At 36.4% G+C, this 20,118-nt stretch overlaps 1 protein-coding gene across 1 annotated transcript in view; it reads left to right on the top strand.

Annotated features, from left to right (window-relative positions):
- The window catches only part of LOC121430011 (tetraspanin-6-like), a 34,485-nt gene that overhangs the window by 11,164 nt on the left and 3,203 nt on the right, over nucleotides 1-20,118 (top strand). The window contains exons 2-5 of the mRNA XM_041627280.1: nucleotides 2,128-2,316; nucleotides 17,517-17,591; nucleotides 18,200-18,301; nucleotides 18,984-19,172. Coding sequence (XP_041483214.1) covers nucleotides 2,128-2,316; nucleotides 17,517-17,591; nucleotides 18,200-18,301; nucleotides 18,984-19,172 — 555 coding nt within the window. The remainder of the gene's footprint in view (nucleotides 1-2,127; nucleotides 2,317-17,516; nucleotides 17,592-18,199; nucleotides 18,302-18,983; nucleotides 19,173-20,118) is intronic.

The following is a 20,118-nucleotide window of genomic DNA, read 5'->3' as shown; positions in this document are numbered from 1 at the left end:
GTTATCGTGCTGTACATCTTCAAACGTAGAGTGAGGGCAGCAACACAGTTGAGCTTGCGCTTGTGATGTTTTCGATTCGATTGAAAGCTAAAAGGAGTCGAGTGCAGTTACGATGTTTGGATTGTCACGATCTCACTCCCACTTCGCTATGATAATAGCGAAGTGGGGGGTGAGATCGTGTTTTGTGGCTAGTATTTTTTTTTTTTAGATTTTGGAGTAATTTCTGTTGCTGTTCTGTTCAGTTTGATGAAAAATATGTTTTCCGGGATTTTCCGTTTGAAAAGCCACTTTCAAAGGGCCGTATCTGTGAATTCCGTGAAAGTGCGGAAAATCACTGTGTTCCTACATAATAGCGGGTATTATTGAGAAAGAGAAAGGTTATCGATATTTCCGTTTGAAAAGCCACTTTCAAAGGGCCATATCTGTGAATTCCGTGAAAGTGCGGAAAATCACTGTGTTCCTACATAATAGCGGGTATTATTGAGAAAGAGAAAGGTTATCGATATTTCCGTTTGAAAAGCCACTTTCAAAGGGCCGTATCTGTGAATTCCGTGAAATTGCGGAAAATCACTGTGTTCCTACATAATAGCGGGTATTATTGACAAAGAGAGAAAGGTTTTCAATATCGCTAAGTGGCAAAAACAAGCGATTATCCACAGGACTATCAATAAAGATGTTATAGATAACAGCCCTAAAATCTATGCATAAAAGGCATGACCACTGGAGAGCTTTATTTTGTACTGTATGTCGACTCGTTCATAGGCCTATATGCATTCCTGTTTGTGTAGTATCAATGACCAGTCAAGTTAGCTTGAATATTCAGAATCTCTGATTTTGCGTGTATTTATTCGAGTAGATGGCGATTACTGGTTTCATCCATAAAGCCTCGACTGGTTTTATTCATGTTTGCGATCACACTTAACATTTTGATAATGGGTGTTTTAGGAGCTAATATTTACACTAGATAAGTGTGCAAACCATCTTATAGATCAAGAGACAGTTTATTATTTACGTTTTGTTTTAGGCTATGCCTCACAAATGGATTGCTTTTTTGAGTAGGTGTTGGAAAGTCGGTTAGAGTTCTAGTCTTGATCACAGGACTCGTGCTGTGAAGATGCATTGTCCAATTAGTTGAAACCAGTATGGAGGGTGTAGGCTATTATGCAGACACTAATTTCTATCAATAATGGGTCTTGAGACAAGTCTAATGCAAACATATATTATTTCATGTGTTCAGGGGGGCTTCAGAGTTCCATTCAAAGACTTTAGGCTGTATATTCAGGCCACTTTTCTTAAAGTCAGTGGTTTGCTCTGTAATTACATAAGAAAACCTTATCAATTTGGTGGATTCACAATATAATGTGCCATCTATATCGATTTAGCGAATAGGCCAAATTTCTAACTTCAGGGTCGACATCGTGTGCAGGTGCAGGCAGCGCACAGTGATAGTGTACTGTGACTGATACTTCAAAAAAGAAAACCATATGGCAAGAATTCACCAAAACGGTCTAAATTTCACAAAGAAATATGCAGGCAAATTTCTCTCCCACCTCCTGGACTGTAGTTAACAGCATATCTGGTCAAGCTGATTCGGCCAGTGCTGAATAATCGCATGCACTTGAGTTCTAGCACAAGCAACAGATGTCAACTTTTTCCCCATGAGGCATTGTGAATTTCGGCCTGTTCGCTGTAACCGATAGTTGGCGCACCGTATTGTGAATCCACTGAATTAAATTAGATTTTACAACTCTGGAGACTTTATGGGGTGTTTATAAACCAACCTTTCGCCCAATAATTAGAGATGAAATACATGGGTACAACTATATCAATCTTGTGTTTTCTCCCTGATTAATAAGAGCATGTAACTGAACACTTCAAAGCAAAAGAAATATTATTTTTGCAATGTAATCCTACCAGCATATTCCTTCAAATGTCATCTGTACAATCTATATGAAATTTGTAATGTAATATTTCCTTCATTGTTTCACTGGATTTTGTATTTAGTGTATTGGATTTTAGTAAATAAATAAATGAATGAATGATTGAATGAATGAGTGAGTGATTGAATGAATGAGTGAGTGAATGAATGAATACATAAATAAATAAACTATTTCTTCTTTTTTTCAGGTTGTTGGTATAGCTCTTCTTGCTCTTGGTATATGGGGAGTGATAGAACTAAAGAACTATTTAGCCCTCTCGGAACAGGACTACTCCAGCGTTCCGTACGTCTTAATTGGGACAGGAAGCTTCATGGTTGCTACAGGACTCATCGGGTGTTACGCAATCGTCAAAAACATCACATGGTTTCTACATCTAGTAAGTTGCTATCAAATCCATTGACCTTACACTCAAAGATTCAATTCAGAGTGAAAACCCTTGAAACTAGTTGAAATGTATTACACATAAATAATCGAAGAAAGAGATCATTGAAATCTAGAGAGATGATGTGAACTTTTTATTTGAGGTCATCTTCAGGAACCGATTTTATGTAACCAAGCTCTCAACTGTGCCTTGTAACATAAATGAAATTTAAAAAGCATGACTGCAAGTTAAAATCTATGGCAAACTGAATTAAGAAAAAAGTTACAGTTCTTTGGCTATGTATGTTACACTGCCATGGTTACATAAATATAGGTGAACTCTAGGCATACTGAATCAAAAGAAAAATGTAAATATCTATTAAATTTTGTATTTGATCAATTTGTCATATACGTATTCAGAGACATGCTGTGATGTCATTGATGTCACAGTAGATTTTAAACAAAAAATTATGACTTTTCTATCCAGCTGTTAGTATTCTTTCCGAAATGCTCGTTTGTTATAGTATCTATCTTTGTTTATGTGAAGTGTAATTAAGGAAGTAATCATTACTAACTACCTTTTAATTGCCAGGAAACTCTATTCCTGTCTTCGCATCACTCTCTCTCTCCCTCTCGTATTATTTGTTGTGTCTGTCTTTTCTTCTCTCCTTCTGTATGTCTGTTTCAGCTTATATTTGGATGACCCTGTCTCAAATGAAGTTTATGCTGCACTTGAAGCTTTCTGACCCATTTAAATCCCCAAATACCTGGTATTTTCTAAACAATCAGAAATATAACCTTGATCTACCTTTGTCAGAAGACACTGGTATTTTGGCCGGTTACACTTCGTAATTCTGAAGGTTCGTAATTCCGAAAAACATAAATTGCCTATACCTTGATGTACGTTAATCTGAAAACGTTATAGGGTTCGTTAATCCGATTATTTGTGGCGTTATTTCGAAGGTTCGAAAATGAAATAAGGTTCGATGTTCCGAAGGTTTGTTAGTCCGAAAACGAAATAAGGTTCGTTGTTCCGAAGTAAGGATTGTTGTTCCGAAGATTCATTAGTCCGAAAACGAAATAAGGTTCGTTAATCATTACGTTTTCGGACTAACGAACCTTCAGAATTACGAACCTCATTTTGTTTTTGGATTAACGAACCTTCGGAATTACGAACCTCACTTTGTTTTCGGACTAACGAACCTTCGGAATTACGACCCTCACTTTGTTTTCGGACTAACGAACCTTCGGAATTACGACCCTCATTTTGCTTTCGGACTTACGAACCTTCGGAAATACGAACCTTCGGAATAACAAACCTTCGGAATATCCGAACCTTCGGAATAACGAAGCTTCGGAAATACGAATGTATGTGATTTTTGCCTGTTTTAGAGCAAATTACTTGTAAAATCCCACAAAAGAAAATACCCGCTTTGAGTCTGAGCTCCCAGACTAGCACTGGGCTTTCTTATTTGGCTTATGAATGCATTTGAGTATGATAGATTGAAATGTCAAATATACTATGCTCAATAACTTGACAGATATGCTAATGCATTCCGTAATGAGGAAGGAGTGGGGTCTGCTACTAAAAGTAATGAAATATTCTCAATCGACCGTCTGTGTGCTCTGTCTTTAATATAAGAAGGCAATAAGCCATGTGACATGCATTTTGTATAAAGGATTGTAATTAAAATCATGATCATTTGAATTAATTGAAATTCAGTATTAAGCATATATGCTGTATACTATGGGTGTGTACAATGTTGGTTTCCAAATTTAAACGGAAACATGAATCATGATTGAAAACGTGATTACAACGCGGTTACAATGAGAAACAAAGGGTGTGTTCAATGTCCTCCATTCCCGGTCGTAAAAGTAAATGCCTTTCATTTCATGATTCGGAAGAATATTTAAACTTTAAAACTAGATGCGTTTCAGATTTTACAACTTTCACCATCGCGAATGCGACATTGAACATGATTGAGTTTTGAAACGTTTTTAAATTTGCTCTCGCAACGGAAGCCTACCCAAACAGGTGGAATTGACCTTTCTTGTGATGGGTCAAATTACGCACTAAAGCTGCCTAAACGAAAGCGGGAGATATAAAGACAATCAACGTATAATCAGCTTTATATTTTCAACACTGAACAGTGCACTGTTGATCGTATTTGTGTTCTGTGTTGGGTTTTGAATCATGATTCATGTTGCTGTTTAAATTTGAAAATCAACATTGAACACACCCTTTGCTTTCTACCTCTGCTATACATTGAATCGCAATACCGTGCATTGATTGCTTCGTGGAGGTTGTGAAATGGGAATGATTTTCTTTGTTAGGAATCTCTACTGTCCGATCAGAAGTTAATTATAATAGTCACTGATGTGCAAGAATCATTTTGTTTGCACAAGCCAATAGAGCGAGACGTTCAAATATTCATGTTCACGTCCAGCAGAGATAAACATGACTAGCCTATTCTTTTGTATTTCTTTTTATTACCTGAAATGGCAAATAACTGAGCCCATTCAATGTACTGGTACATGTATGCATGAAATACAGAATAATTGATTTCATGTGCAAAGAACTATAAGCCTTTGAATAAAAAAAAATTGAAGTGAACTCCATTTCCATTTTGAAATGAATATTTCATAAAAGGTAAAAATAAGTTGTACATTAAAATCAAACTGTAATTACTGACCATTCTGATATGATCATAGTGAAAATGAGATTAATTTGCAAATTTAGCCTTTTGAATGAATTTTATATCAAATGACAAGTGCTCAGCTGTGAGGTTCAAAGCCCATGATTACTGTAAAAGCTGTTATTTTCGCGTACAGAATTTTTCGCGAATCGCGGGGGTCCCAACATTTTCGCGGGTTGTTAAATTCGCGATCGGAAGATGTACGATACATTTCCACAGCATTTCAAAGAAGCAAAACTAGTGCAATTCATGTGCAAATCTACACTCCTCAAAGTCACTATGCTGTTACCGTAAGTAACGGTGTATTAACCGCACCCGTGTATTAACCGCACCCCCAACTTTGGACTAAAAAAAAAAAAAAAAAAAAAAAAAAAAAAATCTCACATTTACATGCATATTTGAGGTACGGAGAAACAAAATCTAAGCTTTTAAGATTTCAAAGTATCCAAAGAGATTACCGGTATGCAGAAATATGCTGTTCTTGATCAATTCATCTACAAATGTTAGAAAGAAAGAACGGTCCCGCCAATATTGGCAACTTACACACTCGCTCACCTCACAGTCACAGTCTACACACACAGCACTGCCATTACATTGCAAACTACGATACAGTACAGGCAAGTCATGCCAGTACATCTTATCAAATTATGATCTGTCTTTCCCAGCGTAGGAGGAAGAAACATTCACATTTCTTGCATCACAATCTCACAATCACTTTCAGAAATTTGATGTCTTAGCATGAATTTTGGATACGGGATTATAGGAAGGTTTAAGAAACAAAGAAATTGACATTTTTTCCAGTTGTTTTTTACGGCTTCGTGCCGTCTCTCTCGTGCGTGGTTTACATGGTATCTTATGAAAAGCAAACAGGAAAGAAAAAAACAAGCTGGCGCGAAACGGGACTTTGAATAGCGCCAGCTTAAGTCGCACTGTAACCACATTACAACGCAATCTCTAAGCTCACTCAACTCTCGCTCAGCGGTGACAAAATATTACCGAGTATGCTTGGCGTCTCTTTTAAATTAGTCAGGGAACTTCACTACTTTGAATCGAGAATAAAGTCAAAATTAGTGTCATGAAAGTGAGTGCGTTTGTTATGGACACCATTTAAGTAATATTGCAATAATCGCTTCCCATTACCCGCGGCTCATACCCCTCTAAACGACATTGCCTGGGCGGCTACGCCCGGCCACTCGATGTGTTGTGAACTGGCAGACATCGTACATGTACGGGAGGGGTTACGGCGGGCTGGCTCAGACCCGTCACCGTGTATAAACCGCACCCCCGACTTTTGCTTCTACCCCGCCGAGAAAAAGGTGCGGTTAATACACCGTTACTTACGGTATGTCTTTTACATAAATATGTCCCTGTATAAACAGTTACAAATTGTGGAAAATGTGGTTTAAATTTCACTTTTTAACCTTTAGATCTAAAAATTCATCATGCCACAGGATCTATAGGGTTAAGCAATCTTTTGAATTGTGTTTGATTCATTTTTCAAAAAGTTGGTAAAAAGTGCAAAATTGTGGAATTTTGTGAACAGAATGTTCACCATCAAAATTCTGGTCATGTGACTTATGAATATTAATGAGTATGCAAATCGCTACCTACACGTGTGTATAGAGTCAATCAGATGACAATAAAATCAAATTGTTTCATGGAAAATACATTTTAATATTACAGTGAGTGTATAAATATTGTTAAAATAATGTTAGAAAATAGTTTAGGCCCTGATTTTGTTTGTGAAATTAAAAAAAGTGAAATTCTAGCTAACTTTTTGAATCACTAACTGTACTTTCTAAGCCTTATTTTTGTACATATAAAGGTGCATATCTCCATTGTCTATTATGAAGGATGTTTTCAAAAGCAAAGTTGTTGTTGGGGGCATTGGCACTGACTAAGAAAAGTGTCAATATTTTCGCGTGTTGTTAAATTCGCGGCCGATCGGCAATTCGCGAAATCCGCGAAAATAAAACCCCCGCGAAAATAACAGCTCCTACAGGATTAATTCATGCATTGTGGATCCACAACTTCTCAACAATTTTTTTATGTATAAACATACTGAGGCTTGAATCTATGACCCATTGAGTGTTTTAACTAATCTAGTGCGTAATCCATTCCACTAGACTTTTAGTGGATTGGAGATGTGTATGATATTGTCTTTAATGCCCATTATTTCAGAGGTACATATTCATAATTCTAGTCATAAATATTGCGAGCTGATTGAGTAGATTCGTTGAGGGATATATGTTTAGTCACCGAAGTGTAATTGGATGCTTCATCCAACCACCTGCACCAATCTCAGGGCGTGTTTATACGCTCAAATTTTGGGGGCCAGAACGAGGGATGTGGAATGTTTAAAAACGTTGCATTCCTTTTCATGCTTTTTTTTTGGTAAACATTTAGCTCCATTGCAGGCAATGTAGAAAGATGCATTTTGAGATGTATATATTGAAATTAACAAGAATAAAGAAATGAGGAAAATATTTAAATTGTGTCCTTGATTCATGCTACTGCTTTAGGGGTGGGGCGATCTACGTTTTTGTTTCTTTGTGATCAACCCATTCACACCTGAATGAATGAACATTCACACCCGTTTCCCAGCCACAGCAAAAATAGGGAGATTTTGTGTTTTGGGATCATAACAAAAATGGCTGCAAAAACATTTTTCTGCACAGTATCCTACATGTATGTGCACATTCGACGTATACTACTGTGCACATTCGATGAATACAGCTGTGCCTCATCTATTTGCACTTATGATGGCTCTCTCCTCCAAATTTATCCAGACCCCTCAATCTAGAGGGTTTTGACAAATGAATTCATGTCACATTACTGGTGATGAATTCTATGAGGCATAAGATTTTACTTTTAATAACTTGGATATGAATTTCACATCCAAGTTATTTAAAGTAAAATCTTATGGCTCATTATGTCACATTACTGGTGGTGAATTCTATGAGGCATAAGATTTTACTTTTAATAACTTGGATGTGAACTTCACAGGGGCTACATGTAGGGGGGATTTGAAGGAGAGAGTTTAAATGCACATGAATAGCTATGGCACAGCTATTGCAGACAAGTGATTCCTCTTTTGTTTTCCTACTCAAAATACCTACCATTGTGGGGGAGGGGTGTCATCTGGAACGTAATGCAATGCTGCATTTATATTTGCACTACTGACTACATGTATATTTTGAGAATATAAATGCCATCTATGTTTAAACTGTGGGTATTATTTCAGATCATCTTTTCTTTAAGACGATCGAAGACTGGACTGATATGTTGTTGTCATTTCATGCCCCCTGTCTTCTGAAAAAGCGATTAGGGTATAGTGACATCAGACAGTTCACCTCGAACTCTAGATGACAGGTCATTTTCAATTGGGGCCCCTTTCTTCCTTCTTAATACAGATTGCTCATGAGACACTTGTTGCTGTTATATTCATTTTGAACAGAGGTATACCAAGGCTCCACATTAACTTTTTTTGGTGGTGGCCCGTTCGGGCCACCAAAACCTTCAAATAATTTTTTTTGGTGGCCCATTAGTAAAGTTTGGTGGCCCGAAAAATATAAAGAAAAACATTAATTAAAAATGAATAAAACAAACTGAAATATTTTGCAGTCACTACCACGTACCACTATTCTTTATCTTGTATGTAAATCGTGCTTGCTGTTATTTTACTTTGCTTATTTTGTGGTTATATATAAATTGTTCCATCATTGTAAATATGAAAAATGATTGAAAGAGAATAAAAGAATTGTATTGTTCCCAGGTTGTGTGGACTTTTAATCTCCGTATAGACACACACTCATAATGGTAAAGTAAATAAATAGTGCATGTAGCAAACTCAGATAGATTACAAAACAATGATTTTTCCTTTCCTCCTTTTTGATCGTAAAACCTAGATTATGCAGGCCCCAAATCCAGTTTATTTTCTCTTTTCCAGCATATTATAGCAGGAGAAAATCACAGAAAAATATGCTGCAGAATTAGAACAATGTGTAAAAGGGCGAAATAAACAAAAATAATTTTTAGAATAGTATACAATGTATTGAAAAAAGAAAACAAAAATTGTAACAAGTGGAATGCCCTGGCCGTCTCACCTGCATCACGCGGTTCAATATAGCAGCATTGCTGACTCTGAATACTACTCTAACTCGCACAAGATGTTCAGTGATACATGGTTACTTTTATGTCCACTTTTTATGAACTAGACCAATAAACTTACAGAGATATGATGGTTATTCAACAAAAAAACCCAACATGGCCAAAGTTCATTGACCTTACATGACCTTTGACCTTGATCATGTGACCTGAAACTCGAACAGGATGTTCAGTGATACTTGATTACTGTTATGTACAAGTTTCATGAATCAGATCCATAAACTTTCAAAGTTATGATGGTAATTCAACAGATACACCCAATTCGGCCAAAGTTCATTGACCTTTGACCTTGGCCATGTGACCTGAAACGCGCACAGGATGTTCAGTGATACTTGATTACTCTAATGTCCAAGTTTAATGAACTAGACCAATAAACTTTCAAAGTTATGATGGTAATTCAACAGATACCCCCGATTCGGCCAAAGTTCATTGACCCTAAATGACCTTTGACCTTAATCATGAGACCTCAAACTTGCACAAAATTTTCAGTGATGCTTGATTACTATTATGTCCAAGTTTCATGAATCAGATCCATAAACTTTCAAAGTTATGAGGGGAAATCAACAGATATCCCCAACTTGGCCAAAGTTCATTGACCCTAAATGACCTTTGACCTTGGTCATGTGACATGAACCTCATGTAGGATGTTCAGTGATACTTGATTAACCTTATGTCCAAGTTTCATGAACTAGGTCCATATATTTTCTAAGTTATGATGACATTTCAAAAACTTAACCTCGGGTTAAGATTTCGATGTTGATTCCTCCAACATGGTCTAAGTTTATTGACCCTAAATGACCTTTGACCTTGGTCATGTGACATGAAACTCTAATAGGATGTTCAGTAATACTTGATTAACCTTATGGCCAAGTTTTATTAACCAGGTCCATATACTTTCTAAGTTATGACGTCATTTCAAAACTTTAACCTCAGGTTAAGATTTGATGTTGACGCCGCCGCCGCCGTCGGAAAAGCGGCGCCTATAGTCTCACTTTGCTTCGCAGGTGAGACAAAAATGAATAGATCTAAGTGAAATAAAACAAAAGAAAAAATGATGAAAGAAAAAACAAAGAACAGGAAAAAATTGAGAAAAAAACAAAAGAAAATGTAAGAAAAATGAATAGGACAAAATTATCAAAAAATGGGGAAAAATTTTATTATTAATATTATTCAGTAGAAACATGTTCTTTAATCAGGCATATTCAATGGGAAGGGGTATAAATGGTTTAATCACTGTAAAAAAAGGGGAAAAAATAAGAAAACGGCAAAAGTTATCTGGAAAAAAAATGAGAAAATTCCTTCCTTATTTTTGACAAAATGATGGAAAAAATTCACATTTCATATCAATGTAATGCCTTTCCAAATTATGTACTTCCTTAAGAGTGGTTTAAGAAGTCATTTATAAACAAGAAAGAAAGAAGCTGTCTATTTATTTTTGGCTAGAAGAGACACAGCTTCGAAATAAACCAAATATCAACATACATACAAATGCACATGTGGGACTGTGATGTACTCACCTCTGTGTTTTATGTGTATTAATGCATTTGGAAATCGGTCTTTTTGAGTCAAAAGAGAGGTCATAATTCCTCCTTTTAATGCTTTTAAATAATCAGGTTCCAGTAATATGGACTGTAGAAGGGCATTTCATTGGTGTAAACTGTGACTTTGACGTAGATTTTCAAAGTTCTGGGGAAGATTTCTTGGCAGTAACATTTCGTATCGCAGCTCCCTGAGTCTGAATAGTCTGCTATCGCACAGCGCAGCTAGCTGCAGTGGTTTCATGCATGCAAAGCTCAGCCAGACAGCCGGCACGGCCGGCTGAATAATAGTTACTGTATGCCAGCGGTAGGCCTACATACTGTCATGACTATGCAATCTTTGTGTGTGTGTATTTGTGTGTAGATTAACAAAAAAGGCGCATGACGGATTGGATTGCAATTTGAACTGTAGAAAGTTGATAAATGCATGCAAAATCGGGAGAAAAATTGCGCTACTTTGAAAATTATTGGTTGCCCGATTCGGGCCACCAAAACTTAACATTTTTTCAATAATGGTTGCCCGAGATGAATTTTTGGTGGCCCCGGGCCACCGGGCCACCGCTAATGTCGAGCCTTGGGTATACACTCCTTCATAGGATAGCTACTTGTACAGGGAGCAAAAACTGATTTTGAAAGGCCTTTAAATCAAAATTTGATGGTCGTATACATCCTTGATTCAATTTCATTTTATTTATTAACCATATGTCTAACATATAATACAAAATAATGTATTAGTGCAATAGTAACAAATAAATGTATACATTCACATCAAAAGTCAACATACAGTATGGTATTAAAGATAAATTCTAGATGTGGTAACAATTTCAAAATGAGTTCGTACAGAATCCATTGAAATGACCACCAAAGTGTCTGTTTGTATAAATAAAAGATATGTGCCAAAGGATTCTGGAAGAAGTTGTGTAATTGCTGAGAAATTAGCAAATAAGCACAGGATTCGGGTCAAGCGTTGGGCCGACATTCAAAGCAATAATAATACACTGTCCCACGTGCGCTTATCTGTTATAGTGATCTTCAGTGTGAACATTTTTCAGCGTAGATTTCAAGATTTCACAAAGTTCAGTTTATATAACTGTACCAGATCTAGATCCTCGATGATATAGTGACAATTAAGCTTGGTTTCACACACTTTCTTGTGAAATCAGTGTTTACTGCAACTACTTTCATTTACATGTTGAAGAGGCAACCAATTAGATAAAAATATTACTAACTGAAGAGATTGTGTGTTTGGGGGGGGGGGGGGGTTGAGGGGGTTCCCTGGTTTAGCAGTCATTGCTAAACAGTTCAAATACAATGTAATATTATAATTTCAAATTTAAAAAAAATGTTAGTGGATGACATCATCAGTCTCATTACACCAACCAGGGTGTGCATATAAATGTTTTTGAAATTAAGCAAAAATTTGAAATGTCGTAACTTTCTTATTTTACATCCGATTTTTATGAAATTTTCAGTGTTGTGCTTCTTGTATTTTTCTCTTTATATTCAAATCAGAATTTTGTTAGGGTGGACTTGTCCTTTAAACCTCTACTCAAACATGTAGGTGTACGTGTATTCATTTGTTAGAACATGCTTTTTGAAATCTAACCTCTGTAACCATCCACTTTAAGAGGAACACGTTCTCGTTTCTGAGCCCCTGAAAGCAAAGAGCTTCAATCTCCTCTCTAAAAGCAAACATACCCTTGCCAATATCAATGAAGCCATTGCTTCATTATTCTGTGAAAATTCTACAGAACAGACAATGTGGTTGACTTGTTTATTAAGAATGTGGTATCATGGACTGAATAAGGAGTGGCATTTATGTCTGTCTTGTGGGAAGATGTGCAAGCCACAAAATAAACTAGAATGATTGTGTGAAGATTCAGAAATAGAAAGGAGGGATATAATGTGTAGAGTTACATGAGATACAAACATTAGACGTTCAATAAACAATGAACAAACAATTTGGTAAATAATTAACAATTAAAAAATGAATTAAAATTATCAATTAATGAAACAATTTTAAATGAATTTGTAAACAAGCATGACAATTTGCAATGTGAAACCATGTGCTGAATCCTTTAAAAAATGGCTCTAGAAAACTAAGTAGCAGATGGTAAAATGAAAAATTACTCTCTTTTTTCAAACTGGCCCCCAGAAAAAGGTAAGTAATTTCAACCATGGATATATATGCCACAGTATGATGTACACTGTATAGGCCTACAGTGGCAAACCTTCCATCCTTGAATATATATAATATGGACATAACTAACTTCAAGCATTTACTAGATGAATAAGATGACAGAAATTCGCACAAGATTCATCATCAAAGTGATGATTAACACACGAACAAGATCAAATTTGATTGTATTTGGTTTTCATTTGCCTGAATTTTTATTTGACATTTGTTTTGACAAGTTCTGTCTAGTATTGTTTCGAGATTGGCTTGTAAGAAAGAAACATGATTTTGTACTTTTGAAAAAAAGGTCAATCAAATACTTCTGTTAATATGGTAATTCATCAGCATCCGACTTTAATAATTTACACATATATGCAAAATACAAATTCTTCACAAATCTTTTGAATTCTAGGCTTCATTGAGATTTTGCAGGTAGTAAATTGTTTACAAAATTTGTATTTAAAAAAAAATCTTTCGGCATCATACAATATATTGTTCTGTCCATGTCCGGACCCATTGGCACTTCTGCATAGTCATCAACAAATCAAAATTGCATGTTATAAGCAAATGCTGCTCATAGCATTGATACGATGTTGAAGTAAAATTGATGCAAATGAGATTGAACAAAATCAACTATATTAGGGAAACAAGCTTGAGAATTTGTAATTTTAATTTGTTTGACAGTATCGTACCTTAAACAGTGGATGGAAACAGGCAAGCCAGGAGGTAACAAAGAAACATAAATATTTGGGGAAAAACTAGCGAGCAGTTATGTGCGAGCGCCTGGACTGCTGTGCTAGCGATCTCGAATCGCGTACCTCACTCGGTAATCAGACTATAATGTGCATGCTTGTAAAGGCCTGGTCCCATTGGCCGATGGAAACATAACTTATTAATAACAGATACAGCGGACAAGCAAAATTTCAGGGTGGCTCCATCCGTTTTCATCTCCAGACGACGGACAAAATGGGCGAACAATGACATCACAGTGGACGGATGCTCAATTGATATAGAGTATATGAAACACATGTACTGAGTACACAACGGTTACATACATGTAACATTTTCCAACGGATGGCAAGATTCTTTTCCGTTTTACATCCTCTCTGCATCCGTAAGTGCAGTGGGACCAAGTCTTAAGTAACTTCAAGAACTCACCCCCAAAAGGTCTGCTTTGGATATGTATGAATGCAGAAAAATGATTTATCAAGTATTTAGAAGCCTAAAAAGTTTGTGCAAAGTTTATAGATATTATGGTGGTTGAGTCGGTCTGAATATGCCTAAAGTGGATCAATTCCAGAAGATTTTATATTAACCAGTTGAACCCTCAGCCTTAGATTACTCTGGTCAGAGCATCGGAGTCGAGGTAAAATATGCATATACTGAAGTTAATTCATGTTCAATTGGGAATAAGCCCATGTCCAAATGAGTGTGCACCGTTGGAGTAGTGGTGAATCGGAAAAGAATTTTCATAATGTTTTAATTTTTTATTATGAAGTAATCGGTTATTTTGAGACAGTAATGATTTTTGTTTGGGGCAGTCTGCTTTCTTATGAGGAAAAATCGTCAAAACATGCAGAAACTTTCAAAACAGGTAATGCAATTACTGACTTCGGCGAAAAACAGACTCAAATTGTCTGCCAAGGCGTAACTCCCCAGTGAGCAATGCTGCTCAGTTGCAGATTCATGATCATGAATAGCTTTATTAAGAGGGAAGGAGATTTCCCACTCAATATCGTTTTATTAAAAGACTTCTTGAGCTGTGAATATGCCAGAAGCAGCCAGATAATGTACATAATAGATTACTGATAAAGGACTCTACATATATAATGCTAGATGGGGCATGGATGGTGAGGGACCTTTTACACCTGATGAAGTGAAAAGAATAGTGTATATCCGCATGACATTTGCCTCTCCATGACGACCTATGTATTCTACCTTACTGGCATCATCTCACTTGCTAGGATCGCATCGCTCAATAGTATGACACCTACCTATCTACACTTTGCTAAATCAAGTCTGCTTCAGGTATTCCTCCCACACACACAAACCAACCACTGACAACTGATCCATTATTAATACATAGCTTGCAATTCCAAACCCCTTTAAATATTTATATACACCAAATTAGTCATAATTTGGAAGAATAATGACCATTCTTTTAATAACCTTGAGACTTTTGCTATCAAATTAAAGTGTCCATATCATACAAGTTGACTGCCATATTTTTCTGAGACATTCTGTTTACAAATTTGTTGAAAGGATTTCCAAATTATTGCGGTTGATGCATTTATAAAAGGTCTAAATGAAGGGATTTTCAATGGACCAACTACAACATGTACCATTGACCCAAACTTATTCTGAGATTTAGGCTATGACCAAGACATTCTGGGATCCTGTTTTAAGTCTTCTAGATATAAGTCTGCATCTGCAGACTAATTTAAACCAACGTTATTGACTGGCCATCTAACAGGATGCAGGAAGGCAGATAGTTATTGCCATGGTAACCCATCCAATCCCTTAGACAGTGTCTCATCTGCATGGAAATGGATTGAATGTTCCGCCCAAGGCCCCCTTCTTCTAAAGTAGATTACATTTTCAACGGAAAGGACAGCTTTCCACTCCTTGTAGGTCATTGTATATACACCTTTGTTACAGTTAGTTTAAATGATCTAACTTGATGATAATGACAGCTGTAATTTCAACTTCATTGTGTATGTTTGTTCATGTAGATTCATAATTTATAGGTTATGCTGCCGTCTCCATGGATGCATTGGCAAATTGGCTGGCTGCTCCCAGTTCTCTATACTACAGATAAAGCACCATTTCCATATTTCTGATATTGACAATGGTGATATTACAGCCTCCTTTTCTGAGAGAAAGTACATGCATTATTTATGAGCCGTGCTGAATGAAGTGTAATCACAAAACAAGATTTCAGATAATGCGTTTGGGATGATATTTCTAAATTTTGGGGGTGTATTAAATTTCATGATAAGCAAATACTGGTATGTTGGCTCAGTTGGTAGAGCGTCCGTCTCACAACCGGGAGGTCGGGGGTTCAAACCCCAGCCGCGTCAGAGCAAAAGACGTTAAAAGATGGGAGTTGCTGCTACCCTGTTTGGTGTTCAACAATGAAAGGGATAGAACCTTGTCTATCTGGTGCTGCACAGTGGCTGCCGGGCCCATGATGAATTGGGCAAAGCAAATTTTCTGATTATTTCATTTCATGTCTATTTCAAACAATAAACTATGGATTTTCATGTTCATTGGATTTGATAAGGGTTTACATTATTCTGAATTTCTTTCTAAAAAAAAAAATAATGTAAAGGCAAAGTGTGGAGAAAATTATACACTTTGCCTTGAAATACATATATACATTTTTTTTTTTGGGGGGGGGGTCAAGATGGAAATAAAAATTCAAGCCCCAATTGATCCCATCTAGAATCAACAGGAAGCTAGCAGAAACGGTCTATATATCTATTTTCTTTTTGAACTACCGTAAGTAACGGTGTATTAACCGCACCCGTGTATTAACCGCACCCGTGTATTAACCGCACCCCCAACTTTGGACTAAAAAAAAAAAAAAAAAAAAAAAATTCTTCTCACATTTACATGCATATTTGAGGTACGAAGAAACAAAATCTAGGTTTTTAAGATTTCAAAGTATCCAAAGAGATTACCGGTATGCGGAAATCTGCTGTTCTTGATCAATTCATCTACAAATGTTAGAAAGAAAGAACGGTCCCGACAATATTGGCAACTTACACACTCACTCACCTCACAGTCACAGTGTACACACACACAGCACTGCCATTACATTGCAAACTACGATACAGTACCAGTCATGCCAGTACATCTTATCAAATTATGATCTGTGTCTTTCCCAGCGTAGGAGGAAGAAACATTCACATTTCTTGCATCAAAACCTCACAATCACTTTCAGAAATTTGATGTCTTAGCATGAATTTTGGATACGGGATTACAGGAAGGTTCAAGAAACAAAGAAATTGACATTTTTTCCAGTTGTTTTTTACGGCTTCGTGCCGTCTCTCTCGTGCGTGGTTTACATGGTATCTTATGAAAAGCAAACAGGAAGGAAAAAACAAGCTGGCGCGAAACAGGACTTTGAATAGCGCCAGCTTACATGTAAGTCGCACTATGACCACATTACAACGCAATCTCTAAGCTCACTCAACTCTCGCTCAGCGGTGACAAAATATTACCGAGTAAGCTTGGCGTCTCTTTTAAATTAGCCAGGGAACTTCACTACTTTGAATCGAGAATAAAGTCAAAATTAGTGTCATGAAGGTGGGTGCGTTTGTTATGGACAACATTTAATTAAGTTCGTAATAATTGCTTCCCATTACCCGCGGCTCATACCCCTCTAAACGACATTGCCTGGGCGGCTACGCCCGGCCACTCGATGTGTTGTGAACTGGCAGACATCGTACATGTACGGGAGGGGTTACGGCGGGCTGGCTCAGACCCGTCACCGTGTATAAACCGCACCCCCGACTTTTGCTTCTATCCCGCCGAGAAAAAGGTGCGGTTAATACACCGTTACTTACGGTATTATCTAATTTATTATGTTTGAACATTATCATTCCATTAATTGTAATATTTATTTTCTTTGCAGTACACTGTTATGGTCTTTGTGGTCTTCATTGCTCTATTTGCCTGTGGAATTGCTGGGTTTATATTTGAAAAAGGAGTAAGTACTTATGAATATTCTCACATGGAAATTATGATTAAGATAACAATATATTACTTCATACTTATCTTCTGTCTTATTCAATTAAAAGTAGGATATCAGGGTCCTGTTGCATAATACTGTAATGGTAATTTGACATCCAATGTTAATTACCATGGTAATAGTGCTCATCAGCCAATCAAAATCAAGGATTCAATGAAAGTTTACCCATAATGATAACTTTTCTGCTACGGGGCCCATAGTGACAATGAATGTATTTGATATAATATGAATGTTTGTGTATTATAAATAGTATCTTTTTTAAGGAATTTATGAGCTCTTGTAGCCACTTTATTCACACTTTTTCATAGCTTATCATAGTATCATATATTCAGAACACTTTGTTGATGTATGTCGATGGCTTTATTTCTGTCAGCAACAATTTATCCTTATTGTGCTGCACTCAACCCAAGTGAGGTTATGGGGACATGGCAAAAACTTATTCATTGAAACTCAGAAATCTTTAGCTCTATTTAAGGCAAGGTAATACTGCAACTTTTATACAGTACTAGCAAGTATTGCTCGGAGTATTATTATTCATGATTCCTTTGTTTTCATTTTCGTTCCAGCTTACATCAAGCTTCAAAAGTGGTCTTGCAACACATATTGAGGAATATGGAGCAACGGATACAGATGGACTTGACAAATATGTTGATAATCTTCAAGAAACTGTGAGTTGTGTGTCAGATTTTATTCAGTTCTAGCCAATCCTGTGTTCTCAAGCATTGTTTGGTATAATAAACCTTAATTTAAAGGTCAAAGTTCAACCCCAACAATATTGTCGATTGGAATAAAAATAAAGAGAAAAATCAAATAAGCATTAAATTGAAAATATATCATAATTGGATGTAAAGTATAAGGAATCTTGGTACATTTACATTTAAAGATTGTGTCAGAAGATGATGTAACAGTGCAGTCAGCCCTTAATGTTTATAAAAACTAACATCTTGCAGTGTTTGCATGTACTTGTGATAATTATATTGGATTGCTCAGAATGGAATACCAGAAACATTCCAAGAGTTTGGGCAAATAGGGATAAGCTCTGATACTGCACAGGCAATTGATCCAGACCAGTATGCACATTTTTAATGCATTGCTAAAACACTATATACATGTAGATGATGATTACTATTATTATATTGTTCTGAATGTTGAATATGAAGAAATCAAATCAATCAATCAAGCATTCAAAGTATGTTGAATTTAGATGTACATGAACTACACATATACAATTTCTGCTGTTTTTATTGCAAGCTGATAATGACGTGCATCAAAGGAGATTGATTAAGATCGAATAACCCCCTAGACATACCAGTAGTACTTTACTCCAGATCCTCCTTTATTCTCCTAAAGCTATTCTGCTGCGGGGGTACAAACTACTCAGACTGGCTGGCAGGTACCACATGGTCAGAGACCCATACAGACACTGTACCCGTTAGCTGCTGCAACATGACAGTAGATGCTCAAGTCTGTGAAGATGCCAAGCCAAAGGACGGTGTCCAGATATCGGGCAACAATGGAACGCTATATATATTTGACGAGGTAAGTTGCAGGGGAGATTTAATTTGCGGTACTTGGGCACATTAAGTGGGTCAGGGGGAGGTTTCTCAGAGAGCTAAATGTGATTTATACTGTTTTCAGTAAGTCATGATTTTTTCGTCCGCACCGGGCCTGCGCTAGAAATAGTCCACACCACACAATAAAAATTGCATTCAGTAACTGTAGCAGAGCCACAATACTTTTATGATCACCCATTAAAAAACTCAGGCACGTGGGCCTGGTGCTGGTCCGGTGCTAATAAAAGCAGCACCAAAAAAGCCTGGGCTTTATTTTTAAAGATGGTAAATAAATTGAAATTGATTCTTTTTTTGTAATAATTCTTTTCATTTTTATTTAAGCCATTTGTATTTAAGCCTAAGATTCTGATGTACTTTAGATTTGTTATGCAACCCTTTCATTTGAAGAAAGTGGTCTGAATTTTCAGCCTATATGCCCTGACTTTAACATATGATTTGAAGACGAAATAAAACAAAAAGTTGAATTTGTACTAGACTTGTTTCCAAACCTATTTGTTGATAGGGTTTCAAACAGGGTTTGTGAATGCAGACTATTTCATGTGGGTTATTTTTTGCAACTTTTTAAAAATAGATGCTATTTGGACAGTTCAGTAATAGCCCTCAGCTCTATCATTATGTGTTTGAAGGCTATTAGCATCAGTAAGTTGGGTTCTTGACAATAAATATTTTTCTGTCGTAAATGTCAATATTTACATAACGCTAGTAAACAATTCTAAATATGAGTGCATTAGAATGGATTAGAATGTAATGTCACTAGTTGGCATTTTATAACTTATAATTGAAAAAGTAGATCATCGCAAATCTCAAAATGTCAAAATTTGAATAGTCAGCCTCCGTAAAGAGATTATAAAATGATTCTCAGCAAAATGTCATGGAATTGTTAGCAATTCAGAATGAAAATTGTTTGCGAT

This window comes from Lytechinus variegatus, chromosome 16 (genome assembly GCF_018143015.1).
Source record: "Lytechinus variegatus isolate NC3 chromosome 16, Lvar_3.0, whole genome shotgun sequence".
Classification (NCBI taxonomy): domain Eukaryota; kingdom Metazoa; phylum Echinodermata; class Echinoidea; order Temnopleuroida; family Toxopneustidae; genus Lytechinus; species Lytechinus variegatus.
Note: the sequence above shows the minus strand (reverse complement) of the source record. Positions and strands in the feature narration are given on the sequence as shown.